We start from the raw sequence: 18,841 nt of genomic DNA on the forward strand, positions 1-18,841 counted from the left end.
TCTAATCTAACTGCACCTCTGCGCCCCCCTCCCACCTCTCCTTGTACCCACTTCAGTGCGCAGCACACCCTCTGCCCCCACCCTTGTTTCTAAGCAGCGTCTGTAAGGGGGCGGGCAGCAAACCCCCCACTCTTCTCAGATCTCCGGCCAAAGAGGCAAATAGGACCCCTTTTGTACCACCCGGACCTAGCCCGTCCAGGGCCAGGCTAACCTGGCGCTGGTCCCCAGGGAGTGAAGGCTGGCACAGGGGGCGCCGGGAGGGAGGAAAGGGCCTGGGTCCCAACGCAAACACTGACTCGTTTTCGTATTATAAAGACATTTATTTAATCTATGAAAATAATGTACAATAAATACTTTCCCCTCTTCCTATTATTAAAGAATTTTAATAAATAATCTACGGTCTAAACTTAAAAAAAAAAAAGAAGAGGAAACTAGGTTCCTCTAGCTCTTTTTAGGAAAGCCCCCCCTAGAGTTTAATTATTCCTGAGATTTCGTTGGAAGGACTCTTACCAAACGGAATTTTTTTCTGTGTGACTGTGTGATTTTTTTCGTTAAAGACACCCGTGTGCCCAATATTTTAGAAAGAGAAGAAAGGAAGTGGATGAGACGCTAATTCAATAATACCTGAATTTTAGCAAAACACGTAAAGAAGTCTATACGGCTTGGGGGTGGGGGTCCTCGGGCTTCCCGCAGGCAGCCAAGGGGGGCAGGGGTCGAGGGCCGGGAGGAGGAAGCGGGTTATTAAGGGAACTGCAGGTCGATGGCACAGAGGGTGCTGGTGAAGAAGTCCAGCTCTTCCTCGGAAAAGGGAACCGGGCTGTCGAGCGAGAGGCTGGGGGAGAGGCCTCCCGACAACTGGAGACAGGAGTCGGCCGCGAAGAAGCTGAGGTCGGGTAGGAAAGGCGAATAGGGCCGCTCGGGGAAGGCGTCTTCCGGCAAGCGCTCCGGCTCCAGCCCGCCGGCCCCGCGCAGCTCGCCGCCCGGGCTCCGTGCGCCCGCGCCCTCCACGCGAGCGGCCAAAGGCCGGAGGCCCGGCGCTCCCAGGGGCCCCGGCGCGACCTCAGGAGGTTGACAGCAGACTTCCCGCGCCGCCCGCGAGACGGAGGGGCGGCCCGGGCTGGCCAAGGGCTCCTCGGAGGCCTCGCCGGCTTTCTTCGGGGCACCGGGGCAGGCTGGCCCGCCGTCGGGCGGCTCTCGGTGCTGCGTCTGCCGCTTGTGCTTCATGCGCCGGTTCTGGAACCACACTTTGACCTGCCTCTCGGTGAGGTCCAGCAAGGCGGCGATCTCCACGCGGCGCGGCCGGCACAGGTACTTGTTAAAGTGGAATTCCTTCTCCAGCTCCAGCAGCTGCGTGTTGGTGTAAGCCGTGCGCAGTCTGCGCGCGCCGCCGCCCGCGGCCTCCGGCAGTCCCGGCCCATCTGCAAGGAAAGCGGGATGGGCGTCAACGCGGCCCGAGGACTCAGCCCGACCTCCTATTCGGCTGACATAAAGACTGTCCCGTCGACCCAAAACAATCTCAGCAGCACTAAAGAGCAGCACTCCCGCCCTTCCCGCCCACCAAAGCGACTTGCTCCCGAGGCTCTTGCGTTCTTTCCCGTCCGTCCCTCTCTCGCCGCCGGACCCAGCCCGGGTCAGGGCAAAGCATTCAGAGAGCCGCCCACGGGCCACGCAGGGGGTAGGCAGCGGCTCCCTTTCGCCCCTTAACCTCAGAGCCCCCTCCCAAGTCGTGTGAGTGGATCCCTCAATTCGGCACTTTCCAACTCAGCCTGGGAAGAAGGTTCATAAAGAGATTATTCCTCACCTCCTTTCCTCCTCAGCTCCCTAGCTCTCAAATGCCCCCTCTTCTCTTAGAGCTGGGGTGGATGGGACCCAATCTTTTCCTGCCTCCAGATTCAACCCAACCAACAAGACTCCACTCAGATAACGATGAAACCTCAATCGAATCCTTTTCTTCTAGAGAGAGGGGAAAACAAACAAACAAAACAAAACAAACAAACAAACAAAAAAACCCTCTTCCCCAACCAGCTTCCAACATCAGCTGTAGGGGGGGAAAAAAAAAAAAAACTGGCAGCGGCCAGGCCTAAACCTCAGAGATCCATTCTGCTTCCTCGTCCCTGGACTCGAAGGGGCAAGGAACTCCAGCAGACTCGCCACCTTTTCTACCTCCCCCACCGCTCTTTCTCCCCCTCTCTTTCTAACTGCCTCTCATCCCATCCCTACCCCGCTCACCGACCTGCGGGCGATCCGACCCCGGAGGCCAGGACGGAGAAGGCGGCCGTGGGAGACGTGGCGGATTGGCTGGGTTTCTTGGCGGATTTCTTCTCTTTCATCCAGGGGAACTCGGGGGCCAGGGGGGTGGCCGGGAGCGGCGGCGGAGGCGGCGGCAGAGCCGGCCCATCTTCGGCTCGCTTTTGGCTCCCGGGTCTCTGAAGGGTGGAGGCGCCGGGCTGGAGGCTGGGGAAGGTTTGCTCGAAAGGAGGAGGAGAAGGAATTAATGTCGACTCCTTGATTGATGAAGTTTGAAATGTCTCCAAGACAGCGGGGAAGGAAGTCAGACACTCGGCGAGCGATGGCTGGCTGTTTATAAACCCAATCTCCCTCTCAAATTCAAAATTCATGGCTTTCAATGGTGGGGGAGGGGGCCTGTTGGGGGGGGCGTCAGGAGGGAGGATCGGAAGGGACCCCCCCTCCTGCCCCCCCCAGGTTTGTGTGATGGAGCGATTTTGGGAAGGGACGATTTTGATCTCTCTCTCTTTTTTTTAAAATTTTGGGCCTTTATAATTGTATATTGCTGATAAATACAAGCGTATGGGGACTCTCTCTATAAAACCCAGGACTCCAGCAAAATTGCAGGGAATTCGTGGTCACGGGACCGGCCTTGGCCAATCGCTCGTCTGGGCCTGGTGGAAAACAGAGAGCATTATTTGCTTTAATTGATTCAAAAACTCTAGAGGACCATGACCTGGACATCATGAGCCCCCCAGTCCTACGCTCCCTCTCCCTCATGCCTCCCTTTCTCCAGAAAAGCTAAAGGAACCTTCCCCTCCTCCCCTTCAGAGGATGGGATGTTCTGGAAAGGAAAACAAGGGAACCTAGGGGAGAAATCTTCCTCTTTCCCAAATATTTTAAATAGAGTAAATCGAGGCTTTCTTTACAAGGCCAGGAGCATTCCCTTCCCCTGCCCCCTCCCCCCAAAGAGTGAGGATCTGAATGTGGGAGGAAGAGGTGGTAGAAGGAGGCTTTTTTCCCTTTGGGAAAGGTCCCTGTTAGCAGTGCAATAAGGACAGAGAAGAGATTTACAATCATCAGCATCACTGTCCCCGTCCCACCCACTCCCCCCAAAAGCAACAGATAAATCTTGGAAAATCGACAAGCACTCCTAGGCTGACACAGAGGAGTGAGATAGATAGTGAGGGGCCCTTTTGGGCCTCTAGCCTACAAAGCTGTGTGGTCTCAGCTCCCTTGTCTGCCCAGTGTTTGCAGCACTGCCCCTGCCCCCAGGTCTACCCGCTCTCCTCACCTGGAGGTTTCCGCCCTCCCCTATGACCCCCCCCCCAACCAACAGGGTCTAAAATGCCTAGACACCCACTCAAGCTTCTGGCCTGAATCTGCCTCTATATTCCAGGAATGGGAATAAGAACCAAGGTAGCCACGGATTTAAGTTTAGAAAACTCTCAAACCTCAGGTCAAGGGGGGGGGCTCCCCCCTAGGACTCCCATCCTATTTTTGCCATTGTGCTCATTAATTAATTATTAATCAACATCCCTGATGTGACAGTCTTCCCTGAACATGGAGGTGGTGGGCAAATGATGACCACTGAGATGATATTCCATTTCTGGCCCCTGGGGGGAATTTTGTTGTTGTTGTTGTCATTTATTTCTTTTCAGAGGATGGGGTGCGTATGCGCTTTCGGGAGCGCTGTCGTTTACCAGAGGGAAGGTCCACAAGACTTCCGGCCCCAAGCCTTTGGTGGGAAACTAGATCTCAAAGCAGAAAATGAAAAGTCGATCTGGGGTAAGATTTTTAAATAAGTGGGTCAGAGGGACCGAGGGGAGATGAGGCGATCAATCTTAGCCCCCTGACAGCTCGCTCTGATGGCATCAAAGAATTTGGCTCTTTGGGAAAGCCGAGGGAACAGCCGAAATTCCACATCCCTTGAAAAGGCCTGGGGGGTGGGGGGTGTGAAGCAAAAGAGAAAGGTGATGCTGGGCGCGCCGGGAAACAGATGGGAAATGGGGACCGCGGAAGGGCGCTGGGCTGGGTGGAAAGTTTGCCGGGAGAACTCCCACGGCTCGGGCCTCCCCTCCCCCTCCCTGCTCGCTGCCGCCCGCCCGGCGAGGAGGAGGCCAAGCCTGGTTAGCAGAGAAATGGCAACTCCGGCCCGGGCAGCGGGAGCTAGAAAGTTTCTGTCACTGTAAGAGCCGAGTGGGTGGTGGTGAGTATTCCTCCGCGTGGGTGGTGTGACTCATGAAACAGGACAGAGAACGCTGAGGAGCAGGGTGGGGGTGGGAGCCAGGCAGGATGAAAACAGGGGAGCTGGAGGTGGGGGCTCCGGGGGGCCAGGGGGTGGCTGGCTCTGGAGGGCTCAGATCCAAGCGAGCTGCTCTGAAAAACGGGGCAAACCAGCCAGAAACGGTCGGTCGTGTCCCGCTCGGCTCCCAAGAAAGTGATTTTTGCCATGTGGAAGTGGGGATGGGGGTGGGAGTGGGGAGCAGGCAGAGAAGAAGCCCAAGAGCAGTTGTCTGGCCACTTGTGCAGTGAGGCCTGAGACGGTTCTCCCTCAGGCCACCCCCTCGAGAAGCCCTGGAAGGTTTTTTTGTTTTGTTTTGTTTTTTCACAGCCTCTCCAGCTGGCTGCAAGGTCTAAGGCTTCTCTCCGGCTGTTCCTGCAGGAAATACAGCCCTCTCTAACCCTGCTGACAGATTTTACGGCCAGATTAGAGAACAGCAGAAAACTTGGGTGTTAAAAGGGGCCAAGGGAACCCTCCTTCCCAGAGACGCCCCCTTCCCCGCCCCCCTGTTGTGCTGTGAATCTTAGAGCCCTGATATTTCCCCCAGGACCCTGGCTGCTTAGCTAGGGCCTGACATCTCTCAGAGAGAAGGGTAGGGGGACACCGAGCCAAGGCACCCCTTATTCTTCTTCATGTTTGCAATTCCAGTTTCAAGCCAAAAGCTCTGTTTTTCAAACTCTAAATTTCAGAGCTTAATTCTCTGACTTGGCCTGCCTCTCTCCGCTAGGTAAATAATCAATCCTCTTAACCCCCAGAGCCAAACATGGTGCTTCATCTACTTACATTATTCAGAAAATGTTATTCAGGGTAGAGGAGGAGAGAGAGAAAGACAGAAGGAAAGAGAAACCCTTGAGCGTTATTTGATCCCAATCAAACTTTGCACGCTCTTATGCCTTTAAATTATAGCCTGAACCAATGCTAAATTGCTTGCTGCTTGGATGAGCCCAGTCCAGTTAAAATCCTACTTGGCGGCGGTGGTGGTAGTGAGGAGGGTGTAGAATTCAGGTTGCTTTTTTATTGTTATTTATTGTTGCATAAGGACTGTAATTACTAACCTTGGACTGCCAGGATGCAACATAAAAATGAAAATCAGCCCTCGCTTTAAGGCTGAGGCCCTGGAACGATTCTCTCACCGACACCCCCCCCCCCCCGTCACTACCACCAAATATATGCTCCTAATTAAGCAATGCGGGTGCATCGCTTACAATTAGAATTATGCAACTCTTCAGCAAGCAGCCATCGCTTCTTTCAACGAATTAGCTCCATATTTCAGCCGCCCTGTCTCCTCGCTCTTATCGGCTCCAGCGACGCGGCAGTGACATTTCATCTTTGACAGACCCTCTCTATCCTCGCTCCAATGTGATAAAACTTTTATGGAACCACGACTAAGAAATGAAGTTTTCCCAAGGATCGTGGAAACAGAGCGACACATTAGCCTGGGGACCATTTTATTTACGCTTGAATCCAGCAGCTTCTCCCAACCCTCCTCCTTTCCCTGGCGGGGGAAATCAAACACACCTCCTCTCTCTCCGCCCCGCGTTTTATTTAGTGATTTAATTTCACTTTACTTTTAAGGTTTGACCCGAGAAGTCTAGGCCTTAGGTTTTTTGTTTTGTTTTGTTTTGTTTTTTTAGATTAATCATTTTCCTTTGTTTTCATTTTAGACCCAATGGTGGTTGGGCTTCAGGTCACGTGACAGCTTCTTTGTAGCTCCGGAAGAGAACTGTGAAGTTTAGGTTTTCTTGGAAGAAGCAGTGACCGGCCACATTTTGTTGTTGTTGACGGGATGGGGAGTAGGGGGTGGACTAAGGAGATTGTAGCCAAAACAGCAAAAAGGCAAAAGGTCAATGAATGAGAAAAACTGAGAGGCAAAGCCTAGAGACCTAGAGAGAGACCCCCTTCCCCCTAACTTGTTACTTAAATCTTAGCCAAAGAAGTTGCCAGAATGTCCCAAGCCTGTGTGAGAAAAGCCAAATAAACCTGAGACACAGCAGGGGGGAGGTAGGGGCCTGAGCAGCGGGCTGAAAGGCCAGGATAGGGTCTTCACCCCCCTTCTTCCCTTGGGGGAAATCTGGCAGTCAGCAGCCTGCTCTGCTATCTAAATTGGACCACCAGGACAAGATAAAATTGATAACAGAAAGTTTATTCAAGAATTGTTTGACAGACAACCCTTTTAAGTAAGGGAAAAAGTAACTACGGAAGAACAAAGAAAGTTCCAAGAGGGAATTAACTCTAATTCTACAAATTCAGGACTATACAGTGACAATTAGGAGCTGAGTTCATGCCTTTTAGAACTAATTACAATTGCTCATAAGTACGAGTTTAACATAAATCTACAGCTCTTTTCTAGAGTACAATAATAACTAAAATAGCTGGTTTTACATGACAGGGAACACAACGTCCTTTATAACAAGTAAATACTAAAAAAAAGTACAGTTTTTTTTCCTTTTTCCCTCATATAAATACATAATGTTGGGGGATAAATAATACAAAAAAGAAAATACTTTAACAGGCTATAACCAATAAATATATATGAAAATGTTCACTAGAACACACGCTTTTTGAGCAATGCTGGACTCCTGCAGGCCCAGGCATCTCTCACAGTTGTTTTTATATCCATTAAAATGTAAACTCTAAGTGCAACAAAAGTGTCCTGTCCCGGGTTGAGCAAGGCGCACAGGCCCAGCTGCAGCCCGGCCCTGGGACAGACAGTTTGTTAAAATATACCCTGTTTTCACGTTAAGTCAAGAGAGCAACAGAAGAAAAGAAAAGTGTGGAACCTCGTGTCACCGATTGCTTTCTGTTGAAAGAGGGGGATGGACCTGGAGCTGAGATGGGAGGCAGCAGAATGGGCAAACCTTCAGTCCTGACAACTTGCCAGCCCTTACCTCCCAGCTTTTACTATAAGAGAAAATATATATATATATATTTATAATATAAACAGCTCTGACTTTCAAGATCTCTCACCATCCCTGAGCCCTCTGAAGAGTATAATTGATGGGGACGGGGTATAGATATGCATGTCCTAGAGCAGAAAAATATGGGACGAGAAATGCAGGGAGTACCCCAGCAACCTCAAATAGATGGGAAGAAATTTGAGGATTCAGAGAAATGGGAGGGAAACGTGCTTTGTGCCCTTGGTTTTGAAGTGTGTTTTTAATTTTTTTAAGGAGAATTGCCAGAAGAAAAAAAAAAATCAAGATTTGGGGAATTACCCACAGAGACCAAAGGTAAGTTGGTTGGTTGGCTGGTGATGGCCTAGCCATCTCGTCGGTTTTTAAAAATGTGCTTCTCTGCCTTGTTGCCCTATCTCCTCTTCCTCTACTCCAGTGCCCAGGGTGGACTTCCATCTGGGTATTGCTGGAGGCCTGGGATTGATGGGGTCATCTCTACTCTGCTGTGGATTCCTTTCCAGTGGATACACAGGCAGACTGAACAAGGGCTGCAAGACTTTAAAAAGGCAACCTCTGAGGCCAGGGGAAGAAGAAGGAGCTCCAGGCCCTTCCCTCCCAGGAAGCCTAACTGCCACCTCCCTGCCTTTTCTCTCAGATGTCCAGGGTGCCCCCCCCCCCTCCGCAGAGCTCCACAGTCCCCGTCCCTCCTGGGTCTCCCCTACCCCAGGACCTTGTCCCTCCGACCCTCCCTCTCCCATCACAGGTGTGTTAACTTGGGCGCTTCTTGGATTCTACCCTGAGGAGGAGGAGGCGCATGATGAGAGGAGAGGTCTGTGTAGGTAGGGTGGGGATCGCAGGGTCCGTGGTGCTGGCTGGAGGCCATAGGGGGCGCCCCGTTGTAGTCCAGATTCCCAGAGGGGTGGTGGGAAAGGTGGTTGAGGCCGTAGAGGGAGGGGCCGGCAGGGGGCGGCAGCGGATCCGCGTAGCCGCCCCCGCCCACGTACACCGGGCTGCCCTGCATGGTGGGCGTCCCGTAGGCGCCCCCGTTGGCTTGGAGGACGTGAGGCTCGTAATCGGGCGCCGGGGTCGGGGGGTACTTCTGCGGGGCGCCGCAGCCTTTGAGAGGAGGCTGGTAGTTGGAGGGCAGCGCGTAGGCATTCTGGTGGGCTTTGCCGAAGGCGGGCGGGGACGGGCTCTCGTAGCTGGGGGTCATGGAGTGCAAGGCGTTCATGAAGCCGGCCGTGGACTGCATGGGCTGCGGGGGGCTGCCGGCGGGGGAGGGGCCCCCCGAAGACGAGGCCAGGCCCTTGGCCTTCTGGTCCTTCTTGTACTTCATGCGCCGATTCTGGAACCAGATCTTGATCTGCCGCTCGCTGAGGTTCAGCAGGTTGGCCATCTCCACGCGGCGCGGCCGGCACAGGTAGCGGTTGAAGTGGAACTCCTTCTCCAGCTCCACCAGCTGCGCGCTCGTGTACGCCGTCCGTGCCCGCTTGGACGCCGCCGACCCCGGGGGGCTCTTGTCCCCTCCCCCGCCGCCGCCCCCGCCCCCGCCGCCACCACTGCCTCCTCCTCCGCCGCCGCCGCCGCCGCCGCCGCAGCCCTCCGCTGGATCCGAGGGGGGAGGGGTGGGAAGGGGAGAAAATGAAATAAAAGATAATTACTGAACACGCCGAAATTGAATGCATCGTTTCTTAATAAATCCAGGCCCGGACTCGGAGCCCTCGCCGCCCTCCCCTTCGCGTCCCCGCCTCCTTCTCTCTCCCCTCCCCCCCCCGCCCGTCGCATTAGCGGACACTCTATAATAGTGGCATTTATTAAGAGACCTGTTCTCCTCTCGCTGCCCCAGCTTATGAAAATTTGATCATGTCACGCAGAGCCGCATGGCCATTTATTTAGGGCTGGATTTTCTCGCGCACGCTTTCTCCCCCTTATCCTCAGTTCCAGGTTTGGAAGACACTCCTCCCACGCCCACCCCGCCCGGTCCCCTGGACTGGGCAGGTAGGTGTCTGGGGAGACTCCTTGGGGGAGTCTGGACGTTCTGGGCAGGGCACGGAAGGGTGGCGCGAAGAGGCCGCTGTGCCTCGAGGCCGGGACCCCGGGCCGCCCGAGCGATTGTGATTAATACCCACAGTAATCATAATAATCATCAATCGTTGACGACTCTGCGCCTACTGGCAGTGTCTCGTGGCTCTGCGGCCTTCCGAAGGGCTGAGGCCGAGCACTTCGCCTTCTGGACCTCTCAGAAGCTAAGGTGGAGGGGGGCTGGAGGGAGAGGGTGTTGGTGGGGTCAGGGGTCGTCAGGTGGTGGTGGGGGGGATATGCAGCCGCCGCCACCTGATTTTTGTCCCCAGGCCCGCCGCCTGGGCGCCTAGGGTCTGGGTGCTAGAATAACAGTGACATTCTTGGCCCGGACAAAAGCTGACGAGGAGGAAGGCGGAGAGCCGGTACCTGTGCCGGGGGAGCTGTTTTTCAGCTTGGACGTTTGCCTCGACTCTTTCATCCAGGGGAATATCTGTTTGGTGAGGGTGGAGTTGGAGCCGGGACCGCACTTGGGAGGCCCGCTTTTGCTGGGCCCGCCCCCGTTACTGCTGTTGCTAGTGGTACTGGTAGGTGCGGCGCTGGGCGGGGGTGAGCCGGGCGGGGCGGGCAGGGGCTCGGGGGCCAGACCGGGCCTCATGCAGCTGCCGTTGAGCTCCTTGCTCTTGGCATGAGGGGCGGCGTTGCCCAGGGACTGCAGTGAGCACGCTGAGCGCTGGTAGTCGCCCTCCAGGTGCGTGGCGGCCTGGAAGGGGGGTTGCGGGGGACCGTCGTAGCCGAAGCCATTGCTGCCAGGGTACGAGGAGTAGCCTCCGAAGAGTGCGGCCGCGGTGTTGTCGTAGTAGGTGGCTTTCTGCATTGCTGGGCGAGGCCCGGGCAGTGGGTGGCAACTTGCAAGGGCCTGATACCCTCACGACCGGACATTGGCACCCCTGGGGGTCACGTGGCACGCCGGACCCCCCTCCCCTTTCTGCCCACCTCCTCCCGGGGTCTGTTCGGAGCAGCGGTTGACCTGCGGGGTGAGAGAAGAGACACAGGGGGAGAAGAGGACTGGGGCTCGAATGAATCCATCTTAGGAACTGAAAAGGGAACTGACATCAATAGGGTTTTCTCATCTCCCCCACCCAACATCTTCACAGCAGATGCTGAGGCCACTTCCTTGATCTGAAATGGATTTTTCTTATTTCAACGCCTTAATTTTAAAAGAACAGCCCACTAATTTTCATTTCCACTTTAAAAATACAGACTCTACTCCTCTGGGAACTGCCTAGGTATAGAATCTTAACTACTGCAAGGGCCATTGCTTCTCTCTTGCCTGCTGACCTCTCCTTTTCCCTCTCCCACCCCAACTCTGGGATAGGGTGGGGGGGGGCTAGAAGACTCCAAAATAAAAGCATCATCAACAACCTCCTCTGAGCTGAGAGGCCTCCTGCTTCCTGCCTCCTGCCTTTGCCTCCCTTTAGGTTCCTTTCATCCAAGCAGAGTTGAGGATCTCTGAAAGAGGCAGGAGGGAGAAGTAAGTCAAGCAGGGAACCTTCTGGTGTGAGGGATTCTCTCCTTCCCCTCCCATCTCTGGAAGACAACAACCTAACCTAGAAACTTCTGGAAGACTTTTGACCTCCAAAACCAGTGGAACTGAGCCTCTTCCACGGCGGCCCTGCTGCAGGTACCACCAGCTCTAGTCTGAGTCTTTGCTCAAGTCTGGGACCCCAGAGCCAGCAGCCCTCGTGGGGCCCCCAAATGGAACAGGACTGTTTCCCTGGCAGGGCCAGTTGGTGCTGTGACCATTTGGCCCAGGTCTCCCCCACCTTCCATTTTTTTCTTTTTCATCAGACTTAATTTTTTTCCCATCCTTTCCTTGACGGTCTAGTTCCTTGGATTTCTCCAAAAGAAGAAGAGAGAAATTGGATAACTGCTGGACTTCTCTACCAAGAGATGGAAAAGTTTTCTAACAGAGCAAATTTTTTCCCTAGGAAAAAAGAAACTAAACAAAGCAATCTGAACAATGTTATTCTCTGAATTGGAAATGGGGTGCCCCTCTTTACTGAAATTCTCTGAGACAAAAAAAAAAAAAAACACCCCACCTCATTATTTTAATACAGGCTTCTGAGTGTGCCAGAAAAATAAAGGTTCAAGCTGTCACAGGATTTTGTGTATTTCTTCTGAAACTTCTGATTGCATTCCCCCAACACTCCCCATCACTTTTCATAAAAATCTTCAGACTGACCCTCTCTTCTGACAAGGGAGTTTGGACTACTTAAATCTCATTCAGCCCAGCTGGTCAATTCCAAAGAAAACTAAAAATAGGAAAATAAAATAAAAGGAGGGCAGGCAAAGGAAATCCCTCCTACACATAAATCCCCTTCTTCCTGGCACAGATTTAGACTCAAAAGGGAGCTGAGTAGTTCCGATTGGTTTCTGGGAAGAATTTGTTTCTGGGACATACACATGGGTCTGCAAAGCAGCAGGTCCTTCCAGGGAGGAGAACTGGAGTTCAATTGACCAGGCTGACCCAATCCCTTTATTATTATTATCATTAGCCTCTGATGATTTAACCAAAATTAGCTTCGGAGCAGCCCTGGCTGAAGGGGGAATTAATTAACAGGCATCAGTTGAGTTTGTTATTAATAGACAGAGAGGAGAATGAACTAAAAACGTTGGAGGGGGTTGGCTGGCGGCGCCCTGGCTTTATTTAGTCTAAATGATCGTTACAGCTGTAATGATGATGACCATGACGATGATGATGATAATAATAATAATAATAAAACAATAATTTGACTAGACGCCTGGGGCCGAAATTCCTGTCGCTCCCCCTGCAATAAACTCGCAAACCATCGCAGGACCGAGGCCAGGCGACTGTGAGAAGCGAGAAGCCAGAGACGTGACAGCAAAGAATGGAGACTCTGCCGGCGGCAAGAAACGGCCCGGAAGGTTTGTGGACGGAGTTAGCCTCCGGCTGCCGCCGCCGCCGCCGCCGCCGAGCTGCCTCGGCCGCTGCTGCCGCGGTGGCTGGCGACCGGCTATGTTGGCCCAAGGAGGCGAACCGAGAGCTTTGGGAACGCGGAAACGGTTCGCGGCAGCAGGTTCCAAGAGCCACCGGGCCGAGGGCCGAGCCCTAGGGCGACAGCAAGTTTGGGAGCTGGAGGTAACCGAATTAAAAGGCGCCTTAGCAACTCCGCACCGGGACTTTGCCAGGCCGGGCTGGGCTGGAGGGCGCAGAGGCCTGGCTGATGGGACAGTGACAAGAGGGAAAGGTGCCGAGGGGATCCGAGATCTGGGGATCCAGGAGAAGGGGGTGGGGAGCAGCCCTACCAAGCCCAACGTGTCTATTTCCCTTGCCTCCATGTTGGAAGAATCCAGGCTCCATATGGCTTCTCAGGAGAGAGGAGGGAGGGAGACGGTGGCTCCCGGCTTCCCCCAGGGTCTCACTGGAGAAGGGCTGTGAGCCACCCCAAGAAACCCACCTTTCCCGGGCCAACCCCCTGAAAGCCGGGGAGAGTCACAATAGCTGGGGAAGCCCCAGGAGAGGGGATAGGCCACCTTCCAGGACTTCAAAAAATCATCATAATCGACAGAAGAAAAATAAAAGAACAAAAAAGGAAGAGAGGAAAAGGTTAGGCTCTTCTTAGCAGCCGGGGGTAACATTCAGCCCTGATCAGGCTGCTGAAAAGAAAAGAGAGGAGAAAAGGAGAGAAGCAGAAAGACAGAGGGAGAGGGAGAGAGAGAGAGAGAGAGAGAGAGAGGGAGGGAGGGAGGGAGGGAGAGAGGGAGAGAGAGAGGGAGAGAGAGAGAGAGTCGCTGCGTGGAAGGAAGCTTAAAGCTTGTGAACTCTTCTTGAACCGAGATTGGAGTCATATGGGCCATAAATCATTGAGACATACTCTCCGCCATTCACAAACTGATAGCCTATTTCAGTCCAGCTTACCTTAGCCACCGACGAGGGGAGAACAGGCAGACATAATATATATTCACATCGAGCCCCAGCGCGAGCGGCAGGCGAGAAATCTCCCCTCCTTGAAGGCAAAGGAAAAAAAGACCACTGTTTAAAGCTGCGTCGCCCCCCCCCCCCCAATAGCCACCCCGGCTGGGGAGCCCGAGGGGCAGACCGGCCGGAGGAGCCGCGCGGCGTCCGCTTCAATTCACTCGGCTTAGGAGCGGGGGGTGCGCAGGAGGGAGGGGGGTGGGGGAGCGGGGGAAAAAAATAGAAGAAGACCGAAAGGTGCTCGGGCGGCTCAGCTCGCCGAGAATCCAGCTCCGGGCTCCCGGCTCGGCCAAGCCGCCACAGTGTGGTTGCCCTATAAGACTGGTACGCCCTACTCTCCGTAACAATGGCCTCTGCTTTTGCACAGGGAAAAAAAAAACCACACAGACACACACACACACTCACTCACACACACACAAGCTCACACCCCCCCCACCTCTCCCCCTTTAGCAAGCCTAGATGCCTGATAAGGAAGGAAGGTGACGGTGGTGATGGGGGAGGGGGGATTTTGAATCGCCCCCCCCAGTTTAAAAAAAAAAAAAGAGTGAGGAAGGAAAGAAGGTAGAGGTTTTGAGTTTTGTTTTGGTTTTTGAAGGGCAGGTAAAATATTTTTAAGTTCAGATTTGGGCGGGGGAAGAAGAGGAGCGCAAAAAGACGAGGGAAAGCCCTTGGAGTTCAACAGCTCCCCCCGCCCCCACTAGTCTAACTGGAGAAGTAGCTGGGGATGGGGAGGCCTAGTCAAAGGCCCCGGCCAGGCCCGGGGTGGGGGGGATGCCGGGTGCCCCCTCGGCATTCATTTGCAGTGGGAACACTAGGACTTTTTTTTTTTTTTTTTTTTTTTAAGTAGTTTCACTCCTGAGGGACTGAGGCTGGGTCTCCCGCCCTCCCTCTCTGGCTCGCTTCTTCTGAACCGTCCAGGCTCTGTTTCTTCTCTCCCTACACCCTCTCTATTCCTCCCTTTTCCCGGCAAATCTCCCGGCCCAATTTCCAACCTGTAGGAGGGGGGTAAGCCGCACCTTTTATTTTGTTTTGTTTTGTTTTTTCACAGCTTCCCCCCCCAATTTTTGAGAACAGACAACAAGCGGTGAGTGATTATTTCAAAAATCCAAACCATCTCATTGGGGGAGGAGAGGGAGGAGGGGGTGACAAAAGAAGGACCCTGTGTTTAGCTTGAGTTCCAGACACCGCTGGCAATAAAGAGGCCGTAAGAACTTCACGAAGAAGTTTGTGCTATGATTCTCACCTCCGGATAGGCAGAAGGGGCTAAGAGGTGATAAGGACATTTGTACTTCTAAGAAGATGAGAAGAACAGCAAACTGGCTTAATTTTAAATGCACTGGCAGAAGAGATGGGGGAGTGTTGTTGTTATTATTACTGCTACTACTACTACTACAAACCTGTTTGTTTCTCTTAGCTCTGCAAGATTTAGGACTCTTGCCACAAGTGAGGAAGACTACAAAATCTCAATTTTTTTTAGGGAGTGTCTGAAAAGGGCAAGGAGGCCTGTAGGAGGAAGGACAGAGGCAAGAATGTAGATGTCTGCAGATTTGGGGGCAGGGTGGGGAAGAGCCATTCCCAGTGGAGGCAAAAGACAAAAAGAACACCAGGACTTTTCCAAAAGCAGGCGGGTTTGCAACTCTGCGGAACTGCTGACTCGGGGCTTAGGGAATAAAATAGAAGGCCGACAGGCGCTCCTTCCTACAAAGGCAGCTTGGAAAACTTCTCTTAACTTCGTGTAGACAGAACCAGCAACTACCCTGTGACCTCTTGGTTAGAATCCTTGGCTTTCACCTTCTCCCATCTGGATGCACCAGGAGAGAAGGGACTGGGAGAACAAAGGTGAGAAATGGTTCCAGCTATTGTCTCCCCCCCAGGAAAGGGTGGCTGTGTCTTGCAAAGCTTCCTTTCCACCCTATAGCTCCCCACTCACAGGCTTGGCTTTGGGCTGAGAAAGGGTCTCATTCTTCACAGGGAGTGGTCCCTGACCTCCTCCAGCCTCCACTTCTTCCAGGTCCACTAAGTCAGGCTCCCTGGGCTGGAGCAGCCAGTTTCCTGGAGCCCCTGCTGAACAAGCGTGGAGGGGGGAAACCCAGACCTCTGGACCCTCTGGCAAGGAACCTCATGCGGGGCCTCTAACTCTGATGTCCCTAGGATCAGACCGCCTGCCTAGACAGTTGGTGGCTGAGGGAAGCATGGTGGGGAGATGAAGATGGGAGGTGGAAGCCATTTTTCTGAGTGTATTCGTAGTGTCAAGAAAAGAAAATGCCCAAGCCAGACCCCATGCTGGGGCTCAAGCCAGGACCCTCAGAGAGCAGTTAGGACTGCCTGAGTGTGTGGACCCTGGTTAGAGAACTGCTGCATTTAACTCTCCGCAGCTTTGGGCCTGGTGGGTCAGGGACTCCCCCACAGAGCTTCAGGGAAACAGCGCTTTGGGTCTTTCTGTCCCCCAGATTAAATAGTCAAGGCTGTACCCCAGAGCCTCCAGCTCTCCTAACTGTTGCTACCACTGGCTAGGGTCACTGTGAAATTAAGAGAAGAGGAGGACTTGTCACTTGTGGGACTGCACGGTTTTGCCCCAAGGGATAAAAAGAGAGCCCAGAGGGCACCCTGCCCGCTGCGGGCCTGCAGGAGGCTCAGCCTGCAGCTGAGCTGCTGAGGGTAGAGGAGCTTTCCAGAGACAGTAGTGGACCCCTCCCCTCTCTGAGCCTCAACTCTTGTGGTCCCCTCTGGCTACACAGGGAGGTGGGGTACAGTGGGGTGGAAGCAAAAAGGAAGGCTGAGGGGGGAAAAAAAAGCTAACCTGGAGGAAAATTCCAGAGGAAATACACCTCCAAATGTGGGAGGAAATGGAGTGGGGTTTCTGAGATCAGAGCCCATTTGAAATGTGTAGGAGGCAATTCTATTCCAGTTTGGTTTCTTTCTTGCTTTTTTTTTTTTTTTTAATTCCTTTCTGGCCTATTACCCCTGTTTGGGGCTGGGGGGGGTAGGGGTAAAGGGTAGAACCTGCATCCCAGGCCACCCATTTCGTTTTGAGGTGTTGCTGCTGGTTAGGGACCTTCCACACTTCATGGGACAAAGCAGGGGCAATGAGGAGTCTAGGTGGGGACCTGGGGGTGAGAAACACTGGAGGGGTCTGAGGAAAGACTTTGAGGTCTGGAAAAGGAGAAGAGAGGTATTTGTCACCCCGACAGTGAAGTTGTGATTTAAAGGCAGAGTAGAGACCTGGATTTAAGAAGGGAAACTTAGGCAACTTACCATGAGAGAGAGGAATTGAAAAAGACAAACGGAGCGAACGACTAAGACACAGAGACCTTAGTGTAATCTAATAAGGGCAGAAATTAATAATAAAGGTAAAAATGAGAGAAACTGTCCCCCTTCATAGACATCCTTTTCTCCCGGATTCACCCCCCCCCCCCCGCCCAGCTAGAGCACTTGCTCTGGCACTCCCCTCCCCCACTCCTAATCTGCACCCAGTAAGAGGGGGTTGCTTAAAACCCCTGGAGCAATCACTGGCTGCCCACCCTTCAAGCTTTTTTGGGGGGATCACCTCTGTTTCCCTCTTTGCCCCAAAAAACCTTCGAAGAGCTAACGAAAATTCTCCTCTCAATAAGGATAACCTCGCCGGCTTCTTTAAAATAGATTTGATTTCTGAAATCAGCTTTGGGACAACCAAGGATCCTGCCCCCTCATCCCACCCCCAGCCTCAGCCCAACCCCGGGTCAGCCAGCCCCAAATTCGCCTGGGCCACAGTGCTCCCTGAAAAGCTGGGCCCTGGGAGTCGGGGAGCAAGGCGTTTAGCATCTCTTTCTTTCTGGTCCGGGTCCCACACTCTTCCAGCTTCACTGCCCAACTTTGTGGCTTTTGCAGAGTCGCAAAAAGTTCTCACACACACCTGAATCCCCATCTCTTTTCAATATTAATAAAGCTTTCGAAGCTAGGGGTTGTAGATGGTAACTGCTACTGAAGACCGCTCTCGGTATGCGGATCCCCAGCTCCCACCTCGGTAAGATCCCCGAGCGAGAGGCAACAAAGGGGCAGAGGGAAAGAGAAGATTCGGCGCCCAGCTGAGGCCGGTGTAGACTGGGCTCAGTAGAAGCGAGATGGAAAGAAGAAAAAGGCCGCCAAGATTGGAAAAGAAACATCCGAGCTGAACTCTCCTCTCACTCCAGGCGTGGGGGGCTCGAAAAGAAGTCAGGACAAAACAGGGCAGCGGCAAGGGTTTGCAACATCTGCTGCTGGGGGGGGGGGTGCTCGGCAGCGGCCTCGCCCACGCGCTGAAGAGTGAAGAGGGGTTGGCAGTGCCGAGAGCCAAGTCTGGAGTCGGCGGCAGGCGGTGCCTTGTTGGCCTAGGAACCCGTGTAAATCAGGGGTCCTGCCTCATCTGGAAGCTCAGTCGCCGGCCTGGCAAACCCCACCCGGGCTAAGGTGGTGGAGACAAAGGTGGGCAGTGTGGGCAAGGCCAGAGGGAGAGAAGCAAGCGGGTCTGGGATAGCTTGGAGTGGGGTGGGATGGGGTGGGGGCAGCTGGGGAAGGAAGGGAGATACAGGCCAGAGAGGGATGGGGCCCAGCCCGCTGCAAGGGCCTGCACAGGTCTCTCCTGACAGATTGGATGCCTCTCTCCCAGTGACCTCTGCTTAGCAGACAATAACTCACCGGATTAATGACCAATCAGCAGAAGGCCTCCTGAATTGCCTCCAAACATACAACTCCAAAGTCACAATGGGACAGAATCAGAACCCGGGCCTGCTGGCCTTTGGGTTTTTTGGTTTTGTTTTTTTTTTTCTTTCTCTCTCCCAAAACAGGGTTTGGGGTGAGGCTTTAAGAAGTGGGTTATCTGGTCAGGGACTCTGATTTCCAGAAGCCCAAAGATGAACTGGTTTCCCATCCCTTCCCACTTCCTCCACCACAATTCATATCCCTGGCCATACTTCCCAAGGCAATCTGGAAACCCTTCCTCCTCTGCTAGCCTCCTCATCCCCCTGAGCTTACAAGACCTATCCCTGTCTCACCACCGTGCAACTCGGAAAAGCCCCCACCTCTTTAGAATTTTCCAGTTAAGACAAGAGATGGGAAAGAAGAGGAGGAAGAGGACAGGGGTCATCCACCTTGCAGGCCTTCCATCCTGGTGGCCCCAGGGGAAGACCTGAGCAAGTGCTCTGATGCCCTGTGTGTGTCCTCTCCCAAGAAGAGGGGACACAAAGCTCCAGGAGGAAGGGTGGGGGTGGTGGCCTGCTGTCACAGAATCTAAAATAAGGAAATCACAATTCAGTCCCTGGGCTGGAGCAGGAGGGACGTGAAAAGTTGCAATGCCAACAAATTCCAGCCTCAGCTCCACGTCTGGCAGGGAAGGTGCCTTGCTGTAGAGGTTGAGACCCTCCTTCCTCAGCTCCCCCTCCAAATGCCAATCCCGGCCCCACC

The 18,841-nt window shown here is 53.6% G+C and overlaps 2 protein-coding genes and 1 long non-coding RNA gene across 12 annotated transcripts in view; 1 reads left to right on the forward strand and 2 right to left on the reverse strand.

Moving 5' to 3' along the window:
* Positions 1-299: 299 nt before the first annotated feature.
* On the reverse strand, positions 300-2,820 carry HOXB2 (homeobox B2). The gene is made up of 2 exons (XM_003131546.5): positions 2,234-2,820; positions 300-1,418 (listed from the first exon to the last, which is right to left on the reverse strand). Exons 1-2 carry the CDS (start codon positions 2,616-2,618, stop codon positions 742-744), a joined length of 1,062 nt encoding a protein of 353 aa, XP_003131594.1. The 5' UTR covers positions 2,619-2,820; the 3' UTR covers positions 300-741.
* On the forward strand, positions 713-11,583 carry LOC106505099 (uncharacterized). Of its 4 annotated transcripts, none has more exons than XR_014820414.1 (5): positions 713-1,675; positions 3,888-4,014; positions 7,681-7,740; positions 8,168-8,233; positions 8,760-9,079. It is a non-coding gene; the product is annotated as an uncharacterized LOC106505099 (long non-coding RNA). The 4 variants fall into 4 exon arrangements; XR_002337151.2 differs by lacking the exons at positions 713-1,675; positions 3,888-4,014 and adding exons at positions 4,362-4,435; positions 11,312-11,583 and having other exon boundaries at positions 8,760-11,107; XR_014820413.1 differs by lacking the exons at positions 713-1,675; positions 3,888-4,014 and adding an exon at positions 4,362-4,435 and having other exon boundaries at positions 4,841-7,740.
* The window catches only part of HOXB3 (homeobox B3), a 41,106-nt gene continuing 28,897 nt past the window's right edge, over positions 6,633-18,841 (reverse strand). For 5 of the 7 annotated variants that reach the window (XM_084983084.1, XM_084983083.1, XM_084983079.1 and 2 more), the window contains 3 exons: positions 13,367-13,454; positions 9,853-10,453; positions 6,633-9,009 (listed from right to left, as the gene is read on the reverse strand). In XM_084983084.1, coding sequence (XP_084839210.1) covers positions 8,162-9,009; positions 9,853-10,300 — 1,296 coding nt within the window. In that variant the 5' untranslated portion in view covers positions 10,301-10,453; positions 13,367-13,454 and the 3' untranslated portion in view covers positions 6,633-8,161. Of the gene's footprint in view, positions 9,010-9,852; positions 10,454-10,848; positions 10,936-13,366; positions 13,455-18,841 lie in introns of those variants that run through there. The other 2 variants (XM_084983082.1, XM_084983085.1) reach the window with 2 other exon arrangements.

Source organism: Sus scrofa, chromosome 12 (assembly GCF_054392235.1).
Source record: "Sus scrofa isolate SSC_HxYL_T2T_F1_AM1 chromosome 12, Sscrofa_HxYL_maternal_Yorkshire_Landrace_v2.0, whole genome shotgun sequence".
Classification (NCBI taxonomy): domain Eukaryota; kingdom Metazoa; phylum Chordata; class Mammalia; order Artiodactyla; family Suidae; genus Sus; species Sus scrofa.